Below are 25,853 nucleotides of genomic sequence, written 5' to 3'. Positions count from 1 at the left end.
GACGCGGCCCCGGATGCTACGCAGGTGTCAGCGAAGATGAACCGACTCTGAACTCTGGCACCGGCGTCCGAGTGCACACAAGCCACCCGAAGGACAAGCCTAGGTTCACCCTCCGCAGCACCAGAGATCCAGAGATAGGACCCACCGATACAAACACAAAATTCAGCTTCCACGGCGCACAGACTAGAGGGACTTAAGAACAACAGAAAATTCCGAGCGTAAGAAAATTGATCAGGAGAAGGAAACATCCATCTCAAAAGAGATCCAGCCTCCAAGACGCGAGACCTGCCCTGTGTCCTCTTGGCTTCTGCTCCTTTAGGGCTGGTGGACCCCGGCAGTTCACTGAGCCCCCCTCGCCTCGATTGCCCTCACCCGAACAACGCCGATGCGAACAGCTAAGGAAGCGCCCTGTGCGAGAACACGAGACTGTCAGGAGTGGTCCTCCGCGAATGCGCTCTGTGACCTGGAACACAAAGGTCCCTCTCTCAGCCTCAGTTTCCCAGATCGGTAAAATAAGGGGAATGGCTTCGGCTGCCCAAAATCCCTTGTAACTCAGGACTGAATAATACGAAGGTTAACGCAAGCAGTTGCAGGGTGTTTTCACCATTTCGATAAGAGCAGGAGAAATTAAACACTGGGGAAGAGAGGGGAACAAAGTTCCAAAGTATAATAAATGTGCCCAAGTCCGGACCCACACAGTCTTGGCCGATTCGTCCCCCAAATGTCCCCGACGCAGGCTGGCAAGAACCAGGAGACCTCGGCGGGTCTCCCTTGGGCTGACCAATGACGACGGCTGGGGGACACGGTCTCACGCGGCAGCAAAGCTGCGCTGCCTCCTAAGAGGGGCGCGGCGGTATGCGTGAGCAAGGAAGCCCCGCCGTGGGACGTGGAGCCCCACCCGCAGAGTTGGCTCTGGGACCGAGTGCGCGGTGCTTCACGGGGTTCAGAAGGTAGCCATCCGGGAGGTGCCGGGAAGCCGCCCACCCGCGCCGGACGCGCCTTACCTGGGGCTTGAGCTCGTAGTCGGCGAAGGCGGGCGCGCCGCGCCGCGGTGCTGCGTCGGTGAGCTGGAGGCAGAGGGTTGGCAGCAGCCACCAGCTCAAGGGACTCATCCTCACTTCGTCTCCCAGGCCTGGGCGCGGCTGCAAGGACTGAGGCGACAGGGGCCGCCCGGCCAGGCTAGTTGGTGACCGCGACGCTGCAGACTGGCCGGGTGCCTGCCGTGGCTGGTCAGGCTCGGGGGCCGGGGCTCGCCGGCTGCCCCGCGCCTCTCGCCTGCTCCCACTGCAGTTCGGGCGGCCACCTCCCGGCGGGTCCCCGCGAACCTGGCGGCGGCGACCACGTGGGGCCCAGCCCGACCCCTCCCAAACCCTGCCTCTAGTCAGCCCAGCGCGGAGGCTGCTGAGGAGCCGGGATCCCAGATTCTCCCGCTCAAACCCTGCCAGAGCCGCCGGCCACCTAGGGAGCCCGCGAGATGGGAAAAGTGAAGTTCCAGCACTTTCTAAGTTCAACCTAAACGTATTAGTTCGTGCGTTACGGCTGTGTCTATGCTGCCAATTCTGAAAGTGCCTCTTGACTGAGATGGACCAAAGAAATAAACGAAAGGCTATTTCATTTAAACAAAATCGCATGGCAGTTGTGTCTGTAAAAGAGGGCAATAGTCAATGTGTGCATTCGCTTGAAGTCCGGAACCACAAAAGCCGGCACTCCATTAGTGCCCTCTTAAGTGATTTGGGGGAACAATACTAAGGATGTGAACACCAAACACGAGAGGTTACTGCAAAGATTACATGACGACATTTGTGAAAAGCACCTCGTTTGGTGCACATAGTAATCCTGCAAAATACAGTCGCTCCCTTTCCACTCCAAACGGCACTTTAGTAAGAAAAAATTATAGGAGCAGCTGTGCACCGGCCTCTCCTGTTTCCAACCCAAGGCCAGAATTCTTTTTTTCTGTTGTTCACAATCTTAGCTGTAGAGGGCGCAGCTCACTGGCCCATGTGAGAATGGAACCAGCGAAGATCCCCGGTAGGAGCGAGGTGTTCTAATCACCTGAGCCACCAGGCCGCCTTGCCAGAATTGTTTTTACCACCTCTCTTTACAGCCCAGGCTTATGCGTGATTAACTTCTGAGTGGTGTTTAAAGGAGCACTTGCATCAGGGCATCTTGTTTTAAATCCCTGTCTATTTTGAGACTCATAGAAACTGTGGAGGACAGAGGGGTGAAGAGTGGCGTTGTCCATATTTGCATGCAATGGAAGGAGGAGTTTTCTGAGACTCCGGAAGCCCATCCACAGTAATCCAGTAAAGAACCCCTTTAACGAGCAAGGTTTTCAAGCATTGATTCCACAGGCATTTAGGTTTCAGGTGTTATTGTGAAATCGCTAACTTTTCCTGTCCTAAGTGTAAGTGAAGATTTGCTTTCTGGAATTGACTCTCCTGTCTTTAATTAACTCTCTACAGCCCAGCGGCAATCAGTAGTCCTCAAATTGATCCAGAACGCAGCCTGTCTGGGATTTTTCAAGGCGCCAGCGCTGCCACCTACTGGCAAAAACTTTCTCTCTGGCTGTGAGGTGAAAGTATCAAGAACTCAAAAAGAAGTAATTAACAATTATTTCATACTCTTCTCCCCCACTACAAATGAGTTATCAACTAGTCATCTGTGGCTAGAGGGAAGAGGAGGAGGAATAATTTCACAAAACATGACGAGTTTGTTAATTTTCTCATTTATATTTTGTGGATTTCTGCTTTTATTATTACTTTCCTTCTAGTTTCTAGTAACTTCTAGTTACTTCCCTCTTTTTCTAGCTTCTTAAGGTAGAATCTGAGTTCTAACTTTGAATATGTCTTCTCTAATATAAGCATTTAAAGCTATAAATTTCCCTCCAAGCACTGCTTTAGCTGCATCACACCAACTTTGAAAAGTTATATTTTCGTTATCATTCAGTTGGGAAACTTTCTAAGTTCCCTGGTGATTTTTTTCTTTGACCATGGATAATGTAGAAGTATGTTGTTTAATTTCAAAATTACGGATTTTTCTATATATTGTTATTGATTTTTAATCTAATTCCACTGTACTCAGAGAACATCCTCTGTTTGATTTCAACCAGTTTAAATTTATTGGGACTTGTTTCATGGCCCAGGATATAGTCAGACACTGAGTTTGAAATGTCTAGTGCATAGATAGCTTTGTTAGTTTGTAACATTTTTTCAAGTGGGGCTTCCTGCCTTAGCCAGACCTATTCTTCAGGAGGATTTATTCTGTAAGACAGTGTTCAAACATTCAGTAGAATCACATCTACTCTATATACATGTCTGTCTCTACAGACATCCTTGAGTCCCCTGTCACTCCACAGTTCTGCTCCAGACCTGCTGACAGGCAGGCTGGCATGGCCTGGTCCTCATTTGCCTTTCAAAGACATCTAAGCTGAAGGCTTTCCTGACTTCCCCTTCCTGGTCAGGAAGGAAATGCTAACTGTACCGGTAGCCCCCTCTTTGCATATCTACAGAGTTTCCGTATTTAGTTCAGCTCCCTCACTTGAGTATTGTACTTGGTCCATACCTCCTGCATCCCACTGCCAGAGGCCCAGATGTTCCTAAACCTTTTCCTGCTCCTTTCTGTTTCTCCATGTATAGTTGATAACCTTGGCAACCTTCCTATGTCCTCCTACTCTTAAGTTCTTCCTCTGTGTCCCTACCAATCTTCCTGAATTTACACAAACTTGTAAAGCTTGTCCCTTCATAGCAGTCACCTGAGGAAATTATACCTGGAAGCCTTTTTGCTTTTTCTCAAAAATCATATATTCCTTCAAAAACAAAGGTTGCGGGGTCTGCAGAGGATTTTCCATGGCTTCTGCCACAACTCTGTACCTTTGCCCTGCCTGGTATAGCTGACCTGCCGCTATCCGAGTCCTGAGTCACTTAACACACTACATTTCCCAAAATGGTCGGACAGCCCACGTGTGGCGGGCAGGACCCCTTGATCCTGGTATTCATGCTTTTGTCTAATCCCCTCCCCTTGAGTGTGAGCAGGACCTGTGAGTTGCTTCTCACCAATGGATGTGGCAAAGGTGATGGGATGCATGTGATTACTTGTACATGATTATACAAGAGTGGAGTGCCAATTCTTGCTACAATCTCTCCATTGCAGTTTTTGAAAAGTAAGTTGCCATGAGACCTACAGCCATGAGAACCTGTCAGGGAACAAAGAGGAGTGAAGTGACATTAAGGAAATAAAATCTACCTTACTTGCTGGTTGACTGGATGTGGGAAAGAGGACAAATAAGAAACTTCTGGGAATTAATGCCCAGAAAGGACCTCCAGACCATACCCTCTGGCCTCCACTTTGCAGCCACAGTGCTAAGAGGGGAGTGAACACACACAAGACCCCAATTTCATAAGTGTTTCGATGGTCATTCATGCAGCAAGAGCAGCAGGGGAAAGTGGGAGCCAACCTCTTGTTTCCGCCATACTTAGGAGCACCAATTTCTAGATCTCCCCAAAACTTGCTACCCCAGCCTCCCCATGAAGTCTCTTGAACTCCCTGCCCTTCCAAATACCCTTGCTGGTCTTTAGTCTTGCCCAACCTTAACAAAGTCTTAAATGCCTCAAGCATTTTCCCTTTGGCCTGAGACTGGGAAAAAGCCAGACTGAGCTGGAGCTTCATCTTGTCTCCGCCACTTATTAGCTCTGTGACCACAAGACTCATCTTCATTTGCTTCTTCATCTGCAAAATGGGAGTAATAACACTTGTCTTGCAGAGATATTGTAAAGATTAGATATCACGTAATAATATATAACAAGGCAAGTAAAATATATAAAATTAAAAGTATTAGATAATACCCATGATATAGAAAAGCTCCTAATTTTAGAAAAGGAGAGAAAGAAAAACGACATCAGCCTAGTTAGAAAATCTGCAAAGATCATGAAAAAGTGAAAGAAAGGAAAGGAGAGAGAAAAGAAGGGAGGAAGTAAAGGAGGGAGGGAAGGAAAAAAGAAAGAGAGAGAGAAGGGAAAATACAATAGTCAATAGATAAATGAATAGATCCTCACTAGCAATCAAATAAAAGTAAATTACTTCTGGAGATGGATGGTGGTGATGGTTGCACAGCGATATGAATGTACTTATTGCCACTTAACTGTACACTTAAAAATGATTAAAATGATAAATTTTATGTATATTTTACCACAGCTTTTAACATTTTCTTTTAACAAAGCAAAATAAAGCAAGTAGGTGCAGTTTTCACCTCCCAAATTGGCAAAAAGAAAAGCATGAAAATATTCAACAGGAATGTAAAGGCTGTTTCTAAGGTAATTCGGCAACATTTAAAAATTTACATTCCCTTTGACCTAGAAATTGCAGTGTAGGATTCTGTCCTTAGAAATATTGACACATATGCGCAAATACATACCGACCACAGTTTGGGAATCACCGAGCTGGGTTCACTGCAGCATTTACAATAGTGATAAACCTCAACAATCCATATAATGGAAAGTTATGTGGCCATTTGAATAAATGAGGTACATCTTTATGTCCTGGAATGGAAAGGACACACATCAAACTGATGACCTCTCCTCTGGCGAGAAAGTGGGATTAATGTGGGGGAGGGGAAGGAAGGAAAGAGGGTCTCTTAGTTTTTATTCACTATGCTTCTGTATTGCTGGGTGTTCATTTGTTTTTTAATAACAAGCACACCTTTTATAATTTCTTTATAAGTAATGATTGTTTTAAACGGAATGCCTTTTGAGCACGTACTCTGTGGCTTGTGCAGTTGGGAGTGTGCCTTACGCGTCAAAACCTAATGATCTACTCATTCTTCCTACCAGCTACAGAGCTCACCGCAATGTAGCCTATTTGCCATTGTCCGTGATCATGAATAATACTGCAGGGAATCATGCAGTGAAGAAAAATCAGAGCTGAAGAAACGTCAGGATTATCTTTCTTGTTATTCTGACTTGTTTGTCAGAAGCAGTGGCCTGAGCTGCTGGCCTGGCCAGTTCTTTCCAAGAGACGCAACATGCTGCCAGCACCCCCCAGCCATCTCTCTGTTGTCTGGCTGCCGTGACCCCCACCTGGCCCCCTGAGACCCCACCAACCTTTGTAACGCCGCCCTGGCATCTGGCATCTAATATTTGTATAAACAGAGGGGGAGGCTTCTCTGTTCCTGCTTCTCCCATTCCCTGCCAGAGGTCCGCTGTTTCTCGAGATAGCAGGTTCTTTTTGCCCCATGAAGGGCAATCCATATGGGACCCATCCTCATGTTAGTAGCCTAATGTTAGTAGCCTTAGTGAGGGAGAATCTCTGCCCAGATCCCCTCCCACCTGCAGGCCACAAGCCATCCTCGCCAGGGGAGCTGAGATCTGCTTTCCTTCTTCCTAAAGATGCTATGAAACTTACTTGTGGGCCCAGAATTCCAGCCTAAGCAGCGGCTTCTCTTCAAGTGTGCTTGGACTTACTTATTCCAAGGACAGATCTATGTCTACAGAGAAAAACATATTTTGTTTAATTTTTACTAAATTTATTGGGGTGACATTAGTCAAATGATACCATGTTTCCCCGAAAGTAAGACCTAACCAGAAAATAAGCCCTAGCATGATTTTTTGGGATGACATCCCTGAACATAAGCCCTAATATGTCTTTTGAAGCAAAAATTAATATAAGACCCGGTCTTCTTTTCTGGGAAACACGGTATAGGTTTCAAGCATACATTTCTATAATGCATCATGTATATCTCACATTGTGTGCTCACCACCCAGAGTCAGTTCTCTTTCCATCACCATATATTTGACCCCCTTTACCCTCTTCTGCCACCATCCCCCCTCCTCCTTACCCTCTGGTAACCACTAAACTATTGTCTGTGTCTATGAGTTTTTGTTTCTTTTTTTGTCTTGTTCCTTTGTTGCTTTCGGTTTTATATCCCACATATGAGTGAAGTCATATCATTCTTGACTATTTCTGTCTGACTTGTTTTGCTTGGCATAATAATCTCAGATCAATCCATGTCACAAATGGCAGTATTTCATCTTTTCTTTTGGCCAAGTAATATTCCATTGTGTATATATACCACATCTTCTTTACCTAATCATCTATCAAAGGACACTTGGGTTGTTTCCACGTCTTGGCCACTGTGAATAATTCTGCAATGAACATAGGGGTACATATACCTTTACGGATAAATGTAAGAAAAATATGTTCTCCAGTCTCCCAAAAATGAGGCATCAGTAAAATTATTTTTTCCAGTTGGTCCTTGTACACATACATATACAACTTTTTAAAATACATTTTGAAATTCATACTTGATATTTTTCCATAAAATAACTGCCATGAACATGCCAGTCACTCAGTGTCCCCTCTATCAGGAGTCACCCTGCCTTCATTCAGGGGAGCAGGGCTGGCGTAGGGAGGTTAAGTCACTTGCCCAAGGTCATGCATCCGGTAGGCGCTGGATTCAAACTCACACACTCTAACCTCAGAATCCAGACTTTCACCCACTTCCCTATACTACCTCATCTCGTTACCAGCTTACATTTTCATAAAAAGGAGATATATTTACTTACATTTTCTAATATGAAGATTTTTAAAACACACACAAAAGAAGGATAAAGAGCACAATGAACCTGCACATACGTATTACACAGCTTTTGAAGGACATGTTAACATACCCAGAACCAGTGTTCCAGGGGACAGTTTGGGCATCTTAGACCGAGGTCAATGTGAATAGCTCCTCCAGAACTTAATTAGGAGAACATGGGAAGGACCACTGAGGCCCAGGAGAAAGCAGACCAGACCCACGGGGGAAGCAGACAATATATAAGAGGGGAGCATGGGAGGCATGAAAACCAGGGGGAATGGGAAAGTAACTGAGTTCCTGGGGGCTAACTGGCAGCAGACAGTGTCAGCCCTTCAGTACTGTCTCAGCTACAGAGAGCCACCTCGCCCTTCTGATGGCCGTCTCAGCCCATCTCAGCACAACGCTAGCTCCAGAGTTCCCCTGGGTGTCATGGGAACTGAGGCTGTCACAGCTTGACCTCTCTCTGCCCAATCTCACTTCCCTCTTCCCCTTCAACAGGAGTTTATCCAAGGCCACTCCTTAATAACCATCCTGGGGGCCAGCCTGGTGGCTCAGGCCTTTGGAGCTCCATGTTCCTAATGCAGAAGGCTGCTGGTTCAATTCCCACATGGGCCAGGGGGCTCTCAACCACAAGGTTGCCAGTTCAACTCCTCAAGTCCCTCAAGGGATGGTGGGCTCCGCCCCCTGCAACTAAGATTGAACATGGCACCTTGAGCTGAGCTGCCTCCCGGATGGCTCAGTTGGTTGGAGCGCGGGCTCTCAACCACAAGGCTGCCAGTTCAATTCCTCGAGTCCCGCAAGGGATGGTGGGCTGTGCCTTCCACAACTAAGATTGAAAAGACAACAACTTGACTTGGAAAAGTCCTGGAAGTACACACTGTTCCCCAATAAAATCCTGTTCCCATTCCCCAATAAAATCTTAAAAATAAATAACCATCCTGGATATTAAACCATCTCAAAGTCTGCTTCCCTGGAAACCCAGCCTGCGACACCCCCTTTCCCTTAAGGAAGTCCCAGTGAGTCTCTGTTCCTTGCAATCCAAAGAGCATAATTAACAGTCACCCAGCGAGTCACCACCATAATGGGGCTGGGATGACTATTGGACCCCATGTTTGCAGAAAACATACAGACATCAGGATAGGAGCAAGACAAAGCAAATTGAAGACTCTGTTATACTGCATGTGCCCAGGGAATATGACCCATATTTGGGAGGGAAATGCAGCTTTCTTTATTTCTCTGGGAGTGCTTGGGAGCCCACCCCAGCAGACACGGAGTGGGTGAACCAATTAAAGTTACCTCAGTCTCTTCCTGCATAAAGCAGTCTTTGGTCTTCATTGAGCACCTCCTAGGAGAAATGCTCAGTCTTTAGGAGTTCCTTTTTTTTCCCTTCTCCCCAAGGAGGTCCAAGGAAGGCTGCTGGTTCCAGGGTCCCCAAGGACCAGGGACTAACCTGCCTCTATCCATGCTATACCTGCCTCTGAAGCACCTATTGTTGTCACTCAGGGTCTGTTTTCTTGGCTGACCTCCTGACTTTGCAGATTACCTGAGATCTACTGCCATTTTCCCTACATCTCTGGGGCCCTCTTCATGGGGCCAGTTCACTCCTGCAGTGGTGACACCCTCACCCCTTCAAACTTATCAGTTTGGGCCCCAGAGGTATCTCTGGATGCCATGAGCAGGTCATGGGGAACTGGGCACTCTCTAAGGCCAGGCTGCCTCATCTCTGTGATGGCACTTTTTTTTTTAATATTCATATCTTATTTTTCTAAATGTCAGAGTTCTCGGTCAGACTTGAAAACACTTTAAAACAAGTCTTTGGCAACCTCCAACTTATTCTCGATGACCTTGACATCCCTCTGGCCATAATCTTGAGACCAGAAGGGCATACAAAAAGTCACCTTCTGTGATGGTTTATTTAATGTGTCATCTTGGTTAGGCTATAGTGTCCAGCTACTTACACATTATATTACACACACACACACACACACACACACACGCACACACATCAAGTGGTATGATAAATGTTGTGGAAGAATTATCAAGCTGGATGAGGCTCTGGATACATAAGGAGAGACATTTAGTACAGAGCCTAGCACATTGTGTTAGTTATTTCTGTTAATGTCACTATGTCACCCAAGCTAGCTGGAGACCTCTCTCTGTCACCCACTATGTCCCATCCACCATTGCTTATTTTCTATGGTGATTAATTCTCAAATTCTTCAGCTTTTTATCCCCACTGACACTGTGAGACTGCCGCTCATTATCACTTACCTGTATCATAGCAGTAATCTCCTACCCTCCCTGCATCCATGAAATCCATTGACATCGTGACAATAGCAAACACGTGCACAGCCTTCACTATGTGCCAGATGCTGTTCTAGGCACTTTGCAACCACAGGAAGTGCATACTATTGTCATTACCATTTTACAGATGAGGACACTGAGGCCCAGAGGAGCTAAGTGCAGACCAGCCTCTGCTCCCCTTCTTTGCCTCCTTTTTTGTTCTTCCATGCCTCACTTCTGTTGAGATTTACACCAACATAATTTCACCAACTCTGTCACTCAGGACCATGAGATCTAGGGCAAATTCCTTCAGTTCTGTCTTAGTTTGGACTGCCATAACAAAACACCACAGACTTGGGGGGGTTTAAACAACAGAAATGTATTTCTCATAGTTCTGGAGGCTGGGAAATCCAAGATCAAGGTTTCAGCTCTTGGTGAGACCCTCTTCCTGGCTTACCGACTGCCGCCTCTCACTTCTCATCCCAACGCGATCTTTCCTCTGTGCGCGTGTGGAGACAAAGCTCTCATGTCTCTTCCTCTTCTTGCAAGGGCACTAATCCCATCAAAAGAGCTCCACCCTCATCTAAACCTAATTACCTCCCAATGGCCCCACCATCTAATACCATCATATGGGGAGTTAGGGCTTCACCATATGTATTTTGCAGGGACACAAACATTCAGCCCATAACAAGTTACCCTTGTTTCTACAGCAAAAAATAGGGCTAATAATACTTCCTCCCAGAGTTGTTATAAGAGCTCAACCACCTGGTAGTAGTTGCAGCTACTGAGATAGCACAAGTGAAACGTTAAGACCAAGCCGGCCACATAGTTAAAGATCCCATAAATGTCAGCTATGATTACGAGTGGCATTACGCATTCCTTAGCTCACCTCAACGTCCACAGCCACATGGATCAGCTAACACCACCACTGGATCTGGTGTAGACTTGTCCTGTTATACCCATCACACATCATCACATCTATCGATGTGTCCATTTCCCATTATAGACCACAAACATCTCAAGTCACAAGGTCACAGGCCAAGACACCTTGGAATTCCCCACACCTGGCCTAGTGTCCAGCATCTGATAGGCATCCTGGAAATGCTTGTTAAATAAATATATGAGCAAATGAAAGAATGAACCAGGTCAAGTGAAACTCAGACTCCCAGGTGAGAACTCCCTGGTTTACTCAACTGGTCACAATATTGTTACGTGCTTTGGGGACAGAATTCCTATGTTTGTATCAGTTCACAGAGAGCTAAAAGTCAGAGTTCCTATTCCGGACCAAATTCAGGACCTGCACTGTCATCTGATTTAAATGTTAATGGGTGTGATGGGGTGAATTGTGTCCCCCCAAAATTCATGTTACAGTGCTAACCCCCAACACCTCAAAATGTAACTGTTTTTGGAGATAAGCCCTTTAAAGTGGTGACTGAGTTAAAATGCAGCTGTTAAGGTGGGGCCATACTCCAGGCTGAGTGCTGTCCTTGTAAGAAGAGGAGATTTGGACACAGAAAGGCATCAAGGCTGTGCGTGCACAGCACAACCATGTAAGGACACAGCAAGAAGGCGGCCATCTACAAGCCAAGGAGACAGGCTCCTGAAGAAATGAAACCTGCTGACACCTTGATTTTGGAGTTCTAGCCTCCAGAGCTGTGAAAAATAAATTTCTGTTGTTTAAGCCCCCCAGCCTGTGTTATTTTGTTATGCAGCCCAAGTCAACTAATAATACTGAGGGCAAGGCCTCGCCCCTGCCCCTTCCACTTCTGGAAAGCTTCCCCCAACTACCTGGCAAACCTTTTCCAATCAATTCTGGATATTTTTTCTTTTCTTAATTTCAGGACTCGGGCATTTTCCTCCACCCATCATCACCACCATCAAAACGATGCTGGCCTTTAACATTTCCAGAAACCTCTTTGGAAACATTAACATTAATCTCGGGAGCATTTATTGGGTGGCCTGAAATGATAATAGAACAATACTGAGACTAGCTTAGAAAATACTATAGTGGAGTAGTAGCACAGTGTAGGGAAATTATAAAAATAAACCCAAGTAGTCGAATGGCTCCCCTTACAGAATACATCTCAGCTACAAAATGCTTTCACATGCTCGTCTCACTGATCCTTGTGACAGCTCAGCTTTATCCCCATGTCTTAGATGACGAACTTCAAGTTCAGAGATATGAAGTGACTGCTGGGGGCCCAGGGCTGGTAGGTAATGGTGCCAGCATGTTGACCCAGCTCCCCTGACCCTATGAGCTGTCCAAGGTGCTTTATAAATATGTCTACACTTTCATTAGAAAAGGGGGCTTTGCCTGAGAGCAGTTACTACCACACTCCTTCCTGGAGAGGCAATGGCAGTAAGTCAAACCCTTGTTGTACTAGGCTGTTGTAAATTAGTACGCCCTCTCCAGTGAGCTGGTGATTGTCTTTTCATAAGGCTTAACTGGAGCGAAGCGTAGAAATTTGGCTCCAAGCCAAAGAGAAACATATTGCATAAAAGAGAAAAAGAATATGAATTCTGAAATGAGCAAATTAACTAAAAATAACATGGCAATTTTGCATAGTCTTTAAGGAAGAGGATAAAAAATGTAGTATGCAAGAGCCATTTAATTTTATGCAAATTAAATAGAAGTCAGAAATGAATGAAAATTGGTGCAAACTACAAAAAATAACTAAAGAAACAGTGAGAACGTATCCTACATAGACACTTGCACAGGTTTTGTTTGTTTTAATTCATTTGCAGCAATGTTTATAGTGGTCCTTTCCATAGACCCAGGCAAGAGAGACTGGCATGTTAGAGGACTTCCCTCCATATACAAATACCATGCAGGCCCAGGGCACAGGCTTCCTCGGCTCTATATGCTGGAAGCAAGGGGTGCAAGGGGTGACTGCACCTCAGTGACAGAGAGGTCTGTGGGCTGTACCACTGCCAGCATCAACAATTACATGCTTCGGTGTTTAGGGGTAGTTGGAGGGACAAAGCACTTACCTAAGCACCTCTGTACTTGTACTTCTGTACCTGTTCTCCCATAGATTCTTGCATAACCAGGATCCCCAGTAGTACCAGGTGGCCAAGTTCTTGCTCCTTTTTCCATTGCAGTCTGTACCTCCAAAAATTAGCGCAGGAATTCCTGTAGCTACAGGAATTATTAATACTTATAGATCAACACAGTATGCCCAACAGTTGTATAGGACAGCTGAGGACTATTTTGCAATCATAAATAGCTCATATTATTCTTTAATTTGTGTGCATGTCAGTCTAAACATAACACAAATGAAGCAAAATACAGATTATTTACATTGGCCATGAGATAGACATTGAATGCGAGAACTGCAAAGAGTTTAATTTTTCTAAAATCATTCATTGAATTTAATCACATCTACAAAACGTTTAAATACTTTGTTTTTAAATAATGGGGGTTTACACTTTTGAAATTCACTAACATTTATATTTTGCTTTAGAATAATAATGTTAATATTTTAGAAGAAAATTTTTTTCAAAACGTGAAATCTATTTTAAGTTTTGTGTTTTACATCATTGAATTCACATTTTTTATGAAAATATCGTTGATCCCCGTTATTCATAGATGCCATAGTTGAGAATTTGCCTACTTACTGAAATTTACTTGTAACCCCATAATCAATAGTCACAGGGATTTTGTGGTCATTTGAGGACGTGCACAAAGTGCCAAAACATTTGAGTCCCAACCACATTCCCAGCTGAGGCCAAACAACGCAGTGTTCCACCTTCCATTTCAGATCTCATGCTGCAAACAAGCGTCCTTTTGCGGTCTGTTTCATACCCTGTTTTTCTCACTTTTATCGGTGATTTCACTGTTTAAAATGGCCCCAAGCGCAGTGAAAAATGCTATTTAGAGTTCCTAAGTGCAAAAAGACTGTGATGTGCCTTACAGAGAAAATGCATTTGTTAGATAAGCTTTGTTCAGGCGTTTTATAATGTTGGTTGTATGATTTCAGTGTTAATGAACCAACAATATATGCTAAGTAAGGTGCCTTTCAATTTTCAATAGAAACACACATAGAACAAGGCTATGTATTGATCAGCTGAAGAAAAGGTTGTGACCAGAGGCTCACAGGAACCTAATTTTGTATTTCCCCTAGGAACAATGGTTTAGCATTTAATTCAGCATTGGTGGGACTTTATAGAACATAACTACCCTAAATAACAAAAATCAACCATATAATCAAATTCTGTACACTTTAAACACAATTACACTTTATTTTTTAATTGTTTAGATCATTACTATCTATAGAACAGAAGTTATGTGAAAATATTGATAACAACACACTTAGTAATTATGCTTAAGTGAAAGCAAAAAAAAAAAATTGTGGAATACATTTCCAATAATTTATGAATCACGTATGTCTTTATCGTTCTTTCAAACATTCCCAACCCATCAATAGAACACCCAGAGCTGCAGAATACTTACAAAATTCAGTCATCTGTGATATTTTGCCCACTTTTGCTCATACAAAAACTATCTCTTTTCACATTTTTTAAATGTGTTATGAAATTGTATCTGTTATGCAGAAGGTTAGAATGTATTTCATTTAACACTATGCTCGCTAGCTTTATAACTTAAATATTTAGACATGCACTATGTGAATCTCCATTTGCACTCTTGTCCTGGGCCCTGCAAACATTAGGGGGAGTAGTCTGTGATAGCAAACTGCTGAAAACAATATCAATGTAGATCAATATGGTATTGATTAAATAACATGTGTTACATCTGTATAATAGAATCACATGCAGCCTTTAAGAAGAAAAAGAAAACATGGTGGACTTGGAGCTAAATGGCTAGGATTCAAATCCTGTCTCTACCTACTAGATGTGTGACCGTAAGTTATTTAACCTCTCTGTGTCTCAGTTTCTTCATCTGTAAAGAGGGAAGTACTAGTACTTTGTTGATAGGATTGTTGTGCGATTAGAGTCAATACATCTAAAGTGCTTAGAACTGTAATGGATACAAAGTAATTCCGTATTTCCCTGAAAATAAGACCTAACCGGACAATCAGCTCTAATGCATCTTTTGGAGCAAAAATTAATCTAAGACCAGGTATTATATTATATTGTATTATATTAGACCCAGTATTATACTATATTATATTATATCTGGTATTATATTATATTATATTATACCTGATCTTATATTATAGTAAAATAAGACCGGGTCTTATATTCATTTTTGCTCCAAAAGACACATTAGAGCTGATTGTCCGGCTAGGTCTTATTTTCGAGGAAACACGGTTGTATATAAATTTAGCTATCAGTATTATTATGTTCATTATTTGCACTGATATGATACAATCTCCAAGATGTACTAAGAAAAAAGTACAGTGCAGTGTGTATTCATACACTATCACTTATAAAAATAAATTTTAAAAAATGTGTATATCCATACATGCTTGCATACCATATATGCTTTCAAGCACATATACTTGAAAGAAAACACAAGAAATTGGCACTAGTGATCGCTTCCAGGAAGGGAAATGGGAGATCTGGGGCTTGGAGGTAGGTGAGAGATTTTACACTGTATGTTCCAGTTACTCTGCATAACAAATCACCCTGAAAAAATCTCAGTGGCTTAAAACGACAATCATGCATAAGATTCACAATTGCTGTGGGCTAGGAAACCTGACAGAGCCCAACAGAAATGGTTCACCCCCACTCCATGATTTCTGTGGTCTTTACTCTCTCATTGCTTTTATTTCATTTGGTCACTATCGTAGGTTGATTTTTCAGGTCTGTGGACCCCCCTCGACTGTGTGAGCCTTCGGAACAGGACCCTCAGCTTATTCATCTCTGTATCACGAGCAGGGCATAGCATAGGCACTCAGAAAAATCTTGGTGGAGGAATAAAGGACAAATACATGTCCTCATTTTCCCCAGAGTCCTTTTATTCTTCATTTCCTAATCCCAGGTATGCCCCCCACCCCTTCATTGGCTAATAGCATGCCACAGAGATTGACACTGCAACCCTAGAAATAAAGCCTTATTTGTTCTTAGGTAGACACACCTTGTATCTGAGCAACTTTTCCAATAATTTTATCAATTTAGAGCACTAGTGCTATAGACTGAATGTTTGTGTCCCCCAAAATTCATGTGCTGAAATCCTGACCCTGAAAGTGATGTGCCTTTTGGAGGTGATTAGGTCATAAGGGTGGAGCCCTCCTGAATGAGATTGATGCCCTATAAAAGAGACCCCAGAGAGCTCCCTAGGCCTTCCACCATGTGAGAATGCAGTGAGAAGATAGTCATCTAAGAACCAGGAAGCAGGTCCTCACCAGACACTGAATCTGTCTGCACCTTATCTTGGACTTCCCAGCCTCTGGAACCCTGAGAGATATGTTTCTGTTTATAAGTCCCTCAATCTATAACATTCTGTTATAGCAGCCCGAACAGACTAAGACAACTGGGGTACAAAATATACGACTGAAGCCCATTGGCAAGCACGGTTCAGGGAGCAGACTTCACATATACATCAGGGGCAGGAAACCTAAGACCTCCAGGCTTTCCATTGAAGTAGACACAAGCAGGGAGGGAAGAATGCTATTCATTTGGGAAAAATGTACTTCTTAACATTGATATGAAAGAAAAACACAGAAGACAGACTATTCTGTCAAAAGACACAAGTAGTAGTAGCTAACACAAAAACTCCACTGAGGAAGCGAATTATCTTTGGGGAAAGAGCTCCATCAGCTACGTATGGTAGAAAAGGAGGCCTGTCAACCTCCTTTCAGCAAGAACCAGGGTAGCAAAAAAGAAGTACATTGTTCTGCTGGAGAGAAAGAAGGAAGTTGGTATTTCTCAGAGGGATGAATGAAGAGAGGAAGGAGTGAATCAGAAAAGGAAAAGAGATAGTGAGACAGTATGGGTTTGGGGCTACCTAGGAGAACCACAAAGGGTAGATCACCCAAGGCACAAAAAGGGATTTTAGGTCCAAAGATGTGTCATTAAAAATATAGATTTACTCCTCCTAACTCACAAACCTTTAGTAAAAGCTGTGCTACAAACACACCAATCTTAAGTTGCTTTGAAGAAGAGAGTCAAGACCAAGGATTTACCTCGTTTGGTAAGCATCAATATGGAGACACAACAATTCAGAGAAACCAGAAGTAACCATAAGAACAGAATATTTCTGAAAATTCAGAGTAACCATGATCATGGGAGTGCATCAAATAGGAGCTGTAATCATTCTCATCTAGATCTTTGTCAGATTCCAGAGGACATCTGGGTTACATAAAAATTTCAGAAACATCTGTCTGGTGGAGGTAAAAGGAGAATTTAGGAGTTAACGGGATGATTTCTGAATAACAGATGCTAAGGCACTGATTGAAATGCCCCATTACAGCAGTGTTTACACTGTTGGTCACAACCAATTAGTGGCTCATATAAACAAATTGGCAGGTCACAATCAATATTTTTAACAAAATAATAAAATGGAAAGGAATAGCTCAACACCACTAGCCATAGGGAAATGAAATTAAAACCTTGATGAAATATGACTCTACATCTATTAGAACAGCTAAAATTAAAGATAGTGACAATACCAAATACTGGTGAGGATGCTAAGAAACTGGAAATCTTACACACTGCAGGTGGGAATATAAAATATACAGCCACTCTGAAAAACTGTTTGGCAATTACTTATAAAACAAACATACACTTACCATATGACCCAGCAATCACTCCCCTGGACATTTATCCCAGAGAAATGAAAAGTTATGTGTACAAACAGAAAAAAAAATGTACAAAAATGTTCACAGCTGCATTATTTTTAATAGCTAAAAGCCAAAAATAGTCCAAATGACCTTCAATAGGTGGTATATTCATACCATGGAAATATTCAGAAATAAAACTGAATGAACTACTGGTACACTCAACAACTTGAATGGATCTCAAGAGTATTATGCTGAACGGGAAAAGCTAATTTTAGACAAAATTTTAGAGATGGAGAACAGAATAGTGGTTGCCAGGGGTTCTGGGTAGGTGAGTCTCTAAAGGAATTCCCTTTGTGGTGATAGGGTAGGTCTGTATCTGGATTGTGGTGGTTGCACAACTTTATACATGTGATAAAATTGCATAGAACTATACATACATGCACACATGCACATACATACATACACACTATACATACATGCACACAAGTGCACATAATAATTGGTGAAATCTGGAAATGGTTTATAGATTGCACCAATGTCAGTTTCCTGACATTGGATACATTTTCCTGATTTGGATACTGCATTATAGTTATGTACAATGTCACCACTGAGTACACAGGGTACCTCAGTGTACTTTCTTTGCAACTTCTTTTGAATCTATATTTCAAAATAAAGAGGTTTTAAAATGATAAGGAATAGAACAAAGAAGGTTAGAGTGCACCACTCACAGTAAGAGAGTATTGTTCTGGTGAAACTTTTGTTTCATTTATGTATGTCCATTTGAGCACTGAGTCACAATGTGAAATGTATTTTTAATGTACTTCTTTGGTGGAGGGGTACGGGAAGGAATGGTCATCAAGGTCAAAAACAATTTGAAAACCACTACTTTATAGCAAGCTTGGAAAACTCAGACCTAGAAGAGCAAGGTAGACAGTGTGAAGAAGTAAAACAGGTCTGGTTCATTAACCTTTCACTGCATTAATTGATTTCAAGTTTGTTCTCCAAAATGTGTCAAAAATCCACAGAAAATAATTATAGTATTTATATTTTTAAATAAATACAGTTAAGGTGCTACATTTTATTAAAATAAATAATTACTTTAAAGTATAAAAATTTCCTATTGTTATTCATTCTTGAAAAACACAAAAATATAGAAAAATGTACATTTGCTTTCCTACACTTCCTTTCCGGAACACTGAGCTTGCGGGGTAAAGTTGAAAGCCGCTGTCAGTGGCATGGAAATATCATTCGACTGTAGACGAACGTTGCAGCGAAAATGTTAAGATTGTCATCACTCATCTTTCCCATATGCCCTTCATAGCTCTTACCATGGCAGGTTTCAAAATGATGTAAATATTCTTTACTTCCACAAATGAACATGCTCTTTCTTAATTTTTTTGAATCATATGGTAACCTTGATCCAGCCATTTTTCCCACTTTTGATAGTGAACTCGTTTATCTACTGCTGAGTAACAAATGACTCCAAACCTTAGCAACATAAAACAACAAGTATTTATTATCTCAGTTTCTGGGAACAACTTAGCTTAGGGGGTTCTGGCGCAAGGTCTCTCAGGAGATTGCAGTGGAACTGTCAGCCAGAGCTGCAGCCATCTGAAGACTCAAATGGGGCAGAGGATCCACGGATGAGCTCACCTGTTGATAAGCTCAGCTCCTCACTGGCTGTATTGGCCAGAGACTTGACCTCCTCACCACATGGGCCTCTCCGTAGAACTGTTCCCATGGCAGCTGGCATCCCCCAGAACAAGAGATCTAAGAAAAAGAGAGAGAAAGCCAGGCACCAAAATGGAAATTAGTCTCTTGTAACTTAATCTCAGAAATGACATACTATTTCCTCTGCCATATGCCAATGGTCACACAGACTACCCTTGTACAATAGAAGAGGTGACTACACACATGTGGGAACAGGAGGCAGGGATCATTGGGGGCGATCTTGAAGACTGACATCCACAGATAGAGACCTGTGAACAAGAAATACTTCTCTAGTTTAAATATACATCAGTGCATACATGATAAATGGCAACTGACACTGGTCTCCATGCTGGGAAGACACCAGGGAGTGGTGGAGAATCCAGTAACGTGAAGAAGACATATCCCGTTTCAAGGGGGCAGCAGCTAATCATGGCTGCCATGAGCAAATACAGACCCAGTGTTCTAGAGCTTTGATTTGGAAATCTTCCGATGTCTGCATATTGGCTGAAGTTTTTTGTTAAATTTAATGTGGCCAAACAAAACAAATTATGCCAGCTGAATCCAGTCGCCAGTTCTCAAACCCTGATGCAAGATCTAGGCAAGGATGGTGCAGCGGTTATGAGCTCAGGGTTTGGAATCAGCTAGACCTGGATTCAAGTTCCAGCAATGCCAATTGCCAGCTGAGTAACCTTGACCAAGCCTCAGATCCTACGCTATAAATCAGAGATGATAAAAAAATAGCACCATTTCACACTATTTTGGAGAGGATGAAGTGAGATAATAACACGCAAATTCCTTAACACAGGGCCTGGAACATAGCAACTGCTCAGTAATGTTAGTTGTCGTCATTATTCCTATTCTAGCACCAGAGATGAAAACTGAAACAATAATATCCTCACTCACAATGCGGCTGGTAGCCACTTGGGCAACCTAAGCAACCACCAAGGTTTATTTAAGGGTTCATCCACACATCCACAGAGAACAATCATTACTGACGCTGAACCTCAAAGGCCCACTTTACTTTCTTCGTAATTTTATCTTGGACAAGTCCTTAAATTCCATGACCTACAAAGAGAAATAGCATTTTGATGGCACGGAAAATGCAGAGGTCACATCCTGATTTCTTTGCTTCCTGAAGCTCCTTTGTATGAGAGTCACACAGCTATTTTCAGGCTGGCAAAACTGGCACACAAAAGGAGTCTGTTTCACAACTGGAATGAGAGCAAAAGGACCAGGGAAGTCATCTAGGGAGAGGCCGTTTTGTTCACTTGTGAGCCTACTCTGGCCCAAGGCCTGAACTATCTCTATAACAGTCCACATATTTGGCTATCCACTACTCAGTGAATGTCTCTAATGAGGAACTCATCACCCACCACAAAGTAGCTTATTCCATTTTGATTAGGAATTTTATGCATTTGTACAAACAATATTGATTGAGCACTTACTGCTATATTTCATGGATTGCCTTTGGTACTGGGGATACAGTGGTAAACGAGACAGCACTGGTCTCCCATTTCCTACTGTGGGAGACAGACAATAAACAAAGTAATGAATATATAACATGTTTGGTAGAGATGGATTCTATGAAGAGAAATGAAACAAGATAAAGGTTTAGAGAACGACAGGGGTGTTGTTCTATATGAGTGGCCAAGGAGGGTTCTCTGAGATGAGACTTAAGCAGCTTTCTAAATGAAATAAAAAGGTGCACAATGTGAATGTCTAGACTAAGCAGGACCTCTCACATGAGCATCTCAGCAAGGGCAAAGGCCCTGAAGCAACAGTGAATGTCTTCCTTCGAGTCAAAGGAAATCTGGACGGAACTCTTCCTTCCTCATCATAGAGCCACAAATCTCACTGCCACGAGAGTTAAGCATGGTGATCATGTCTCCCTGTCCTTGGAGGGTTTATGGCCAGGCCAAGAGCTTCACATCTGTCCCCAGCAGATTCATCTCATCATATTTTGTCCATTTCTCTACTGAATCAAGCTTGCTTTAGCATTTAGAGTTGCATCCTTCCTAATATTATCAGCATTCTATCTACATCCCCATTCAAGTCCCTGAAAAAAAAAGTCAAATTGAACAGGCCTGAGGGTTGGATTCCCTTGGCAATTGCCAAAGGATCCTCCACCCCCAGGTTGACAGTCACAGAAAATCCCTTAGGTCCCTCTTAACAGCTCTACATTTTCCAGAGCATCTTTCTCAACAAAGAAGATGGAAGTGTGATTGGAGTTGAGTGGCTCAGCTTTCTCTATACCATCTGTGAACAGTATACACGTTCCAAGAAGCAGGCTGAAATGTTTTCAGACATACTCATAAATGACACCCAAGTCATAAGTGAATACAAGGCATAAGCACGTGATTGTTAACTGATTTGAAGTCATTCGTTTACGGCACTAGACTTGTAACTTAAGAGTCTCGTCATCTGTCTATCTACAACATCCAGAACACTGCCAGATATTTCATGGGCATTCGATAAACTCATTTATTGAATGAGTATATGAGATCTGACAATTAAGTTCGTGAACTTGTTGCAATAATGTTGCTAAACTTTTTTTATATCAGAGGGATTATTCATTATGAAATTGTACTAACTGGACAGTTAACCAAGTTTACTATTTGGAAGTGCTGAAAAGGCTGCGTGAAAAAGTTAGACAACCTGAACTTTTTCACAATTCATGGCTCTTGCATCATGACAATGCACCAACTCACACATCACTGTCTGCGAGGGAGTTTTTAGCCAGTAAACAAATAACTGTATTGGAACATCCTCCCTAATCTCCTGATCTGGCCCCCAGTGACTTCTTTCTTTACCCAAAGATAAAGGAAATATTAAAAGGAAGACATTTTTATGACATTCAGGACATCAAGGGTAATACAATGACAGCTCTGATGACCATTCCAGAAAAAGAGTTCCAAAATTGCTTTGAAGGGTGGACTAGGTGCTGGGTCAGTGTACAGCTTCGCAAGGGGAGTACTTTGAAGGTGACCGTAATGATATTCAGCAATGAGGTATGTAGCACTTTTTCTAGGATGAGTTTGTGAACTTAATTGTCCAACCTTGTATGTGTATTATGGAAGATATGTAGGAAAAATCCTCAACTGGGACCTGAGACCCTGGCACCACTAAGTTATGATTTTTTCACCTCATGGTGTTCTAGTTATGTGTTGCTGCGTAACAAAACATCCCAAAACTTAGTGACTTAAATCAACTACTTTTATTTTGCTCATGAATCTACCATTTGGCCAGGGACAGCTGTGTCTGCTCCACTCAGCATTAGCTGGGGCAGTTTGAAGCTTCAAAGACTCACCTGCTTGCAAGTTTAGTGGTTGATGCTGGCTGTAGGTTCAGACCTCAGCTGAGGCTGTGGCTGGAATGCCTACAAGTGGCCTTCCCTTGTCGGAGCTTGGTTTTCTCAGAGCATGGAGGCATCCTGAGAGACAGTTTGCTGAGGAGCAAAACTGGATCCAACCAGCAGCTAGGTAGGAGCCATGCCCAGCCTAGCCCAACCTAGCAGCATCTGACCTGCAGATAAACGAGTGAGAATAAATGTTCTTTTAAGCTGAGTTTTGTGGTAGTTTGTTACATAGCATGTTGTGGCAATAGTTGACTGATACACCAATAAAATGTGAGTGTGGCCTTCTAACAAAGCTGCCATACTATGCTTCCACTTGATGCCTGTTCTTTATTTCATTTATTATACCAAAGCTGTTTTACAGATGAAGAAACTGGGCTGCAGGAAAAGACTTGCCCCAAGTCACACAAGAAGTTTGGTATAGCAAACTCATAAGCCTAAATTTATTTCCTTCTGCTCCAAACACACTGAGGAAATGTGAGAAAAACAAATAAAATCAGGAAAGGACCACACAGAATTGAGGATGTTTCCACCAAGTGCCACTTTAAAAGAGCTTGGTAAAACTCCTTGACACTTGAAAAAAGGTGACTAGCTTCACCCCCTGGGTTAATTTATGGAACTTATTATCTAAAGATGTTGCACAGGCTGAAAATACAAATTTTCTAAGAAAGATCTGAATAATTATACGACTCCTATAATGGGTTAATAAGGAAAACTAGGTTTGTAGGGTTATCTTCAAGGTTAACTTCAAGGAGGAAAACTGCACCCTCGGACACAGCATTCCTAGGAACCCTGAGAGAAGAAACACCACCGGAGAGCCCTCTCAGGACTGCCTGCTCCTGCCACCGCCGTTCAGGCAGTTCGTGCAACAAGCACGAAGGAGCACCCGCCACGACTCCGGCAGCAGCTGCCCAGCTCTGGGTTGGGAGACGACGACGAGAGGGCAACTGATCCCCAAGATGAGCAAAGAGCAATGGAAGGCTATCTGCTCCTCCACCCCAAGTCTCTACCTCTGGGACCCCCTGTTTGGATTCTTTTGATGCGAGACCACGCAACGGCTCAGCCTCCAGAAAGAAAGGAAAAGGGCGGAAAGGGGTTCTGGTGGGGCAAAGGCAAAAGGCCTGGGGCTGAACAGGGGTGTCTCCTGCAAGCAGGGACCGTTGCAGAGCGCGCGTGCACGCCCGCACACCCACAACCACACACACACACACACACACACACACACACACACGTTAGCCCACCCACAACTACACACACACACACACCCGTTAGCCCACCCACAACTACACACACACACACACACACACACACACACACACACACACGTTAGCCCACCCCAAACCCACGCCCGTTCTGCGGGTAGGCAGCAAATTCCCGGAGAAGGCAGTACAGCCCCAAAAGAAAACCGAGGGCTCAGCACCCACCCTGGCGGCGCTCGCGGTCTCCACGCCGGGTGCACCACGAACTGGGGATACGGCGCGCAATAGCCGCGGGCGCGGGAAGAGCCGCACCCAGCCCGGCCCGCAGCGGGCGGAGGGCGCGGCGGGAAGCGGGCCGCTAGCGCGCAGCGCCCGCCCCGGCTGCCGGCACCGCCCCCGCTGCGGCGAGCGAGGGGCGGGGCGGGGCGCGATGTATATAAGGTGAGGGGCGGGCACCGCTCTTTTGTCTCTTGCTGCAGCGACGGGAGCGGTAACCAGAAATCTCGGCTCGAAGCGAAGACCAGGGTGAGCACTGCGCTGGGTGGGGAGGCCCCTCGGGGTGGGGTCGGAGCGGGGCCCCGGGCCAGCGCGCCGCCGCCCGGGCGCCCTTCTCGGACCCCGACGGGACGCCCGGCGGGCGGACACCCCCTGGGGCTGCAGAGAGGGTGCGGGACACGCCCGGGTCCTGGGCCTCGAGGTTGCTGGGAACGCCCGGCAGAAGCGCCACGTCCGGAGGCGCGGGCGGGGAGCGGAAAGGGGTACGCCGGCCCCGGCCAATCGCCTCGGTTTGCCCACTAGGATTGTTTTAAGAAAATGGCAGACAAGCCCGACATGGGGGAAATCGCCAGCTTCGATAAGGCCAAACTGAAGAAGACGGAGACGCAGGAGAAGAACACCCTGCCGACCAAAGAGAGTGAGTGCCCCCCCACCCCCACCTCGGGCCCACGGGCCGCAGCCCAGCTCCCCACCCCACCCTGCTCCCCACCCCACCCTGCGGATGCCTACTCCCTGGGCGGTCCCGGGCCCCGTTTCTGTTACACAAAGCGCCTGTCTCCCCAGCCCCAATCCTCTTTCTTAATCCCCAGACCTCGTGGCTCCTCGCCCACTCGAGGTTTGTAAGTCGATCGGTTTGGGGGCTTGCAGGGTGTTCTCTCTCACCCCCCAATGCCCGCTTACTGCTTTCCACCAGCCATTGAGCAGGAGAAGCGGAGTGAAATTTCTTAAGAACCTGGAGGACTCCCCACCCCCGTCATCTTGGAGACTCCAGTCGTGATGTGGAGAAGGAGCCACCTGCAAGATGGACACGAGCGACAAGCTGCACTGTGAACCCAGGCACTCCGCGCCCATGCCATCGGCTTGTGGGTCTCTGAGGGGACCCCCCCCCCAATCGGACTGCCAAATTCTCCGGACTGCCCTGGGATATTGTAGAAAATTATTTGTATGATTAATGAAAATAAAACACACCTCGTGGCATGGCTGGCGTGGTCTGAGTCTTAGTTGGGTATGCGTGGGTAGTGCAACTGCAGCAAAGCCCCAGGCGCCAGAGTCAGAGTTCCTGCCGCAGGGCGGGGAGGGAGTCACAGATGGGCTGGCTTGGCAGGACCGTTTTTAATTTTTACCTGCTTCTTCATAAGATTTCATGAATATTAGCTGCTTAGCTCTTCCGATGCAATCCATGTAAAATTAAACCCCATTTTGTCATTCTTGGAAGCTGTTTTGAAAAATGCTTTTTCAGAAGAGCAGGGCAGGGTTTATATTTGATAAGCTTTTATAGTCCTGTTTCTGGCCTCAAAGCTCTGATTCACACCAGGAGAGTACAGTGATTTAAAGTCTGAGAAAAAAGGGGGAACAGACTAAATCTGGAATGGAGGAATTGGGCGAGGTCACAGTCTCCAAAAGGCTTTCTCTTGGACTTTAAAGAGGAGGCATTAAAACAAAAACAAAGACGGGATCCAGAGGAACATCAGAACTAGAGTAACGAACATCTGAAAGTGAAAGAGTTGTGGCCACAACCTAGCTTTAACCCTAGCTTAGAACCTTCCACAAAAGCGTTA

The 25,853-nt window shown here is 44.3% G+C and overlaps 2 protein-coding genes and 1 long non-coding RNA gene across 3 annotated transcripts in view; 1 reads left to right on the top strand and 2 right to left on the bottom strand.

Moving 5' to 3' along the window:
- The window catches only part of TRABD2A (TraB domain containing 2A), a 129,884-nt gene extending 128,048 nt beyond the window's left edge, over positions 1 to 1,836 (bottom strand). The window contains 1 exon segment of the mRNA XM_088796351.1: positions 1,005 to 1,836. Within this exon segment, the coding sequence (XP_088652477.1) occupies positions 1,005 to 1,631 (627 nt within the window). The 5' untranslated portion in view covers positions 1,632 to 1,836.
- Positions 1,837 to 19,032: 17,196 nt separating this feature from the next.
- On the bottom strand, positions 19,033 to 24,177 carry LOC109460714 (uncharacterized). Its single transcript, XR_002139552.3, has 3 exons — positions 24,025 to 24,177; positions 22,556 to 22,770; positions 19,033 to 19,308 (listed from the first exon to the last, which is right to left on the bottom strand). It is a non-coding gene; the product is annotated as an uncharacterized LOC109460714 (long non-coding RNA).
- Positions 24,178 to 24,180: 3 nt separating this feature from the next.
- On the top strand, positions 24,181 to 25,272 carry TMSB10 (thymosin beta 10). Its single transcript, XM_019756386.3, has 3 exons — positions 24,181 to 24,324; positions 24,598 to 24,712; positions 24,989 to 25,272. The coding sequence occupies exons 2-3, from the start codon at positions 24,613 to 24,615 to the stop codon at positions 25,021 to 25,023; spliced, it is 135 nt and encodes a 44-aa protein (XP_019611945.1). The 5' UTR covers positions 24,181 to 24,324; positions 24,598 to 24,612; the 3' UTR covers positions 25,024 to 25,272.
- Positions 25,273 to 25,853: the final 581 nt, after the last annotated feature.

The sequence above is a fragment of the Rhinolophus sinicus genome, chromosome 2 (genome assembly GCF_057876585.1).
Source record: "Rhinolophus sinicus isolate RSI-liver-muscle chromosome 2, RSI-T2T, whole genome shotgun sequence".
Lineage (NCBI taxonomy): Eukaryota > Metazoa > Chordata > Mammalia > Chiroptera > Rhinolophidae > Rhinolophus > Rhinolophus sinicus.
This window is presented reverse-complemented; position numbering and strand designations above follow the sequence as displayed.

What these genes read in the sequence shown, in the direction of transcription:
- TMSB10 (XM_019756386.3), top strand. Translation starts at nt 24,613, where the DNA reads ATGGCAGACAAGCCCGACATGGGGGAAATCGCCAGCTTCGATAAGGCC. An exon ending in CACCCTGCCGACCAAAGAGA is followed by an intron (nt 24,713 to 24,988) that starts GTGAGTGCCCCC and finishes GCTTTCCACCAG; the next exon opens with CCATTGAGCAGGAGAAGCGG.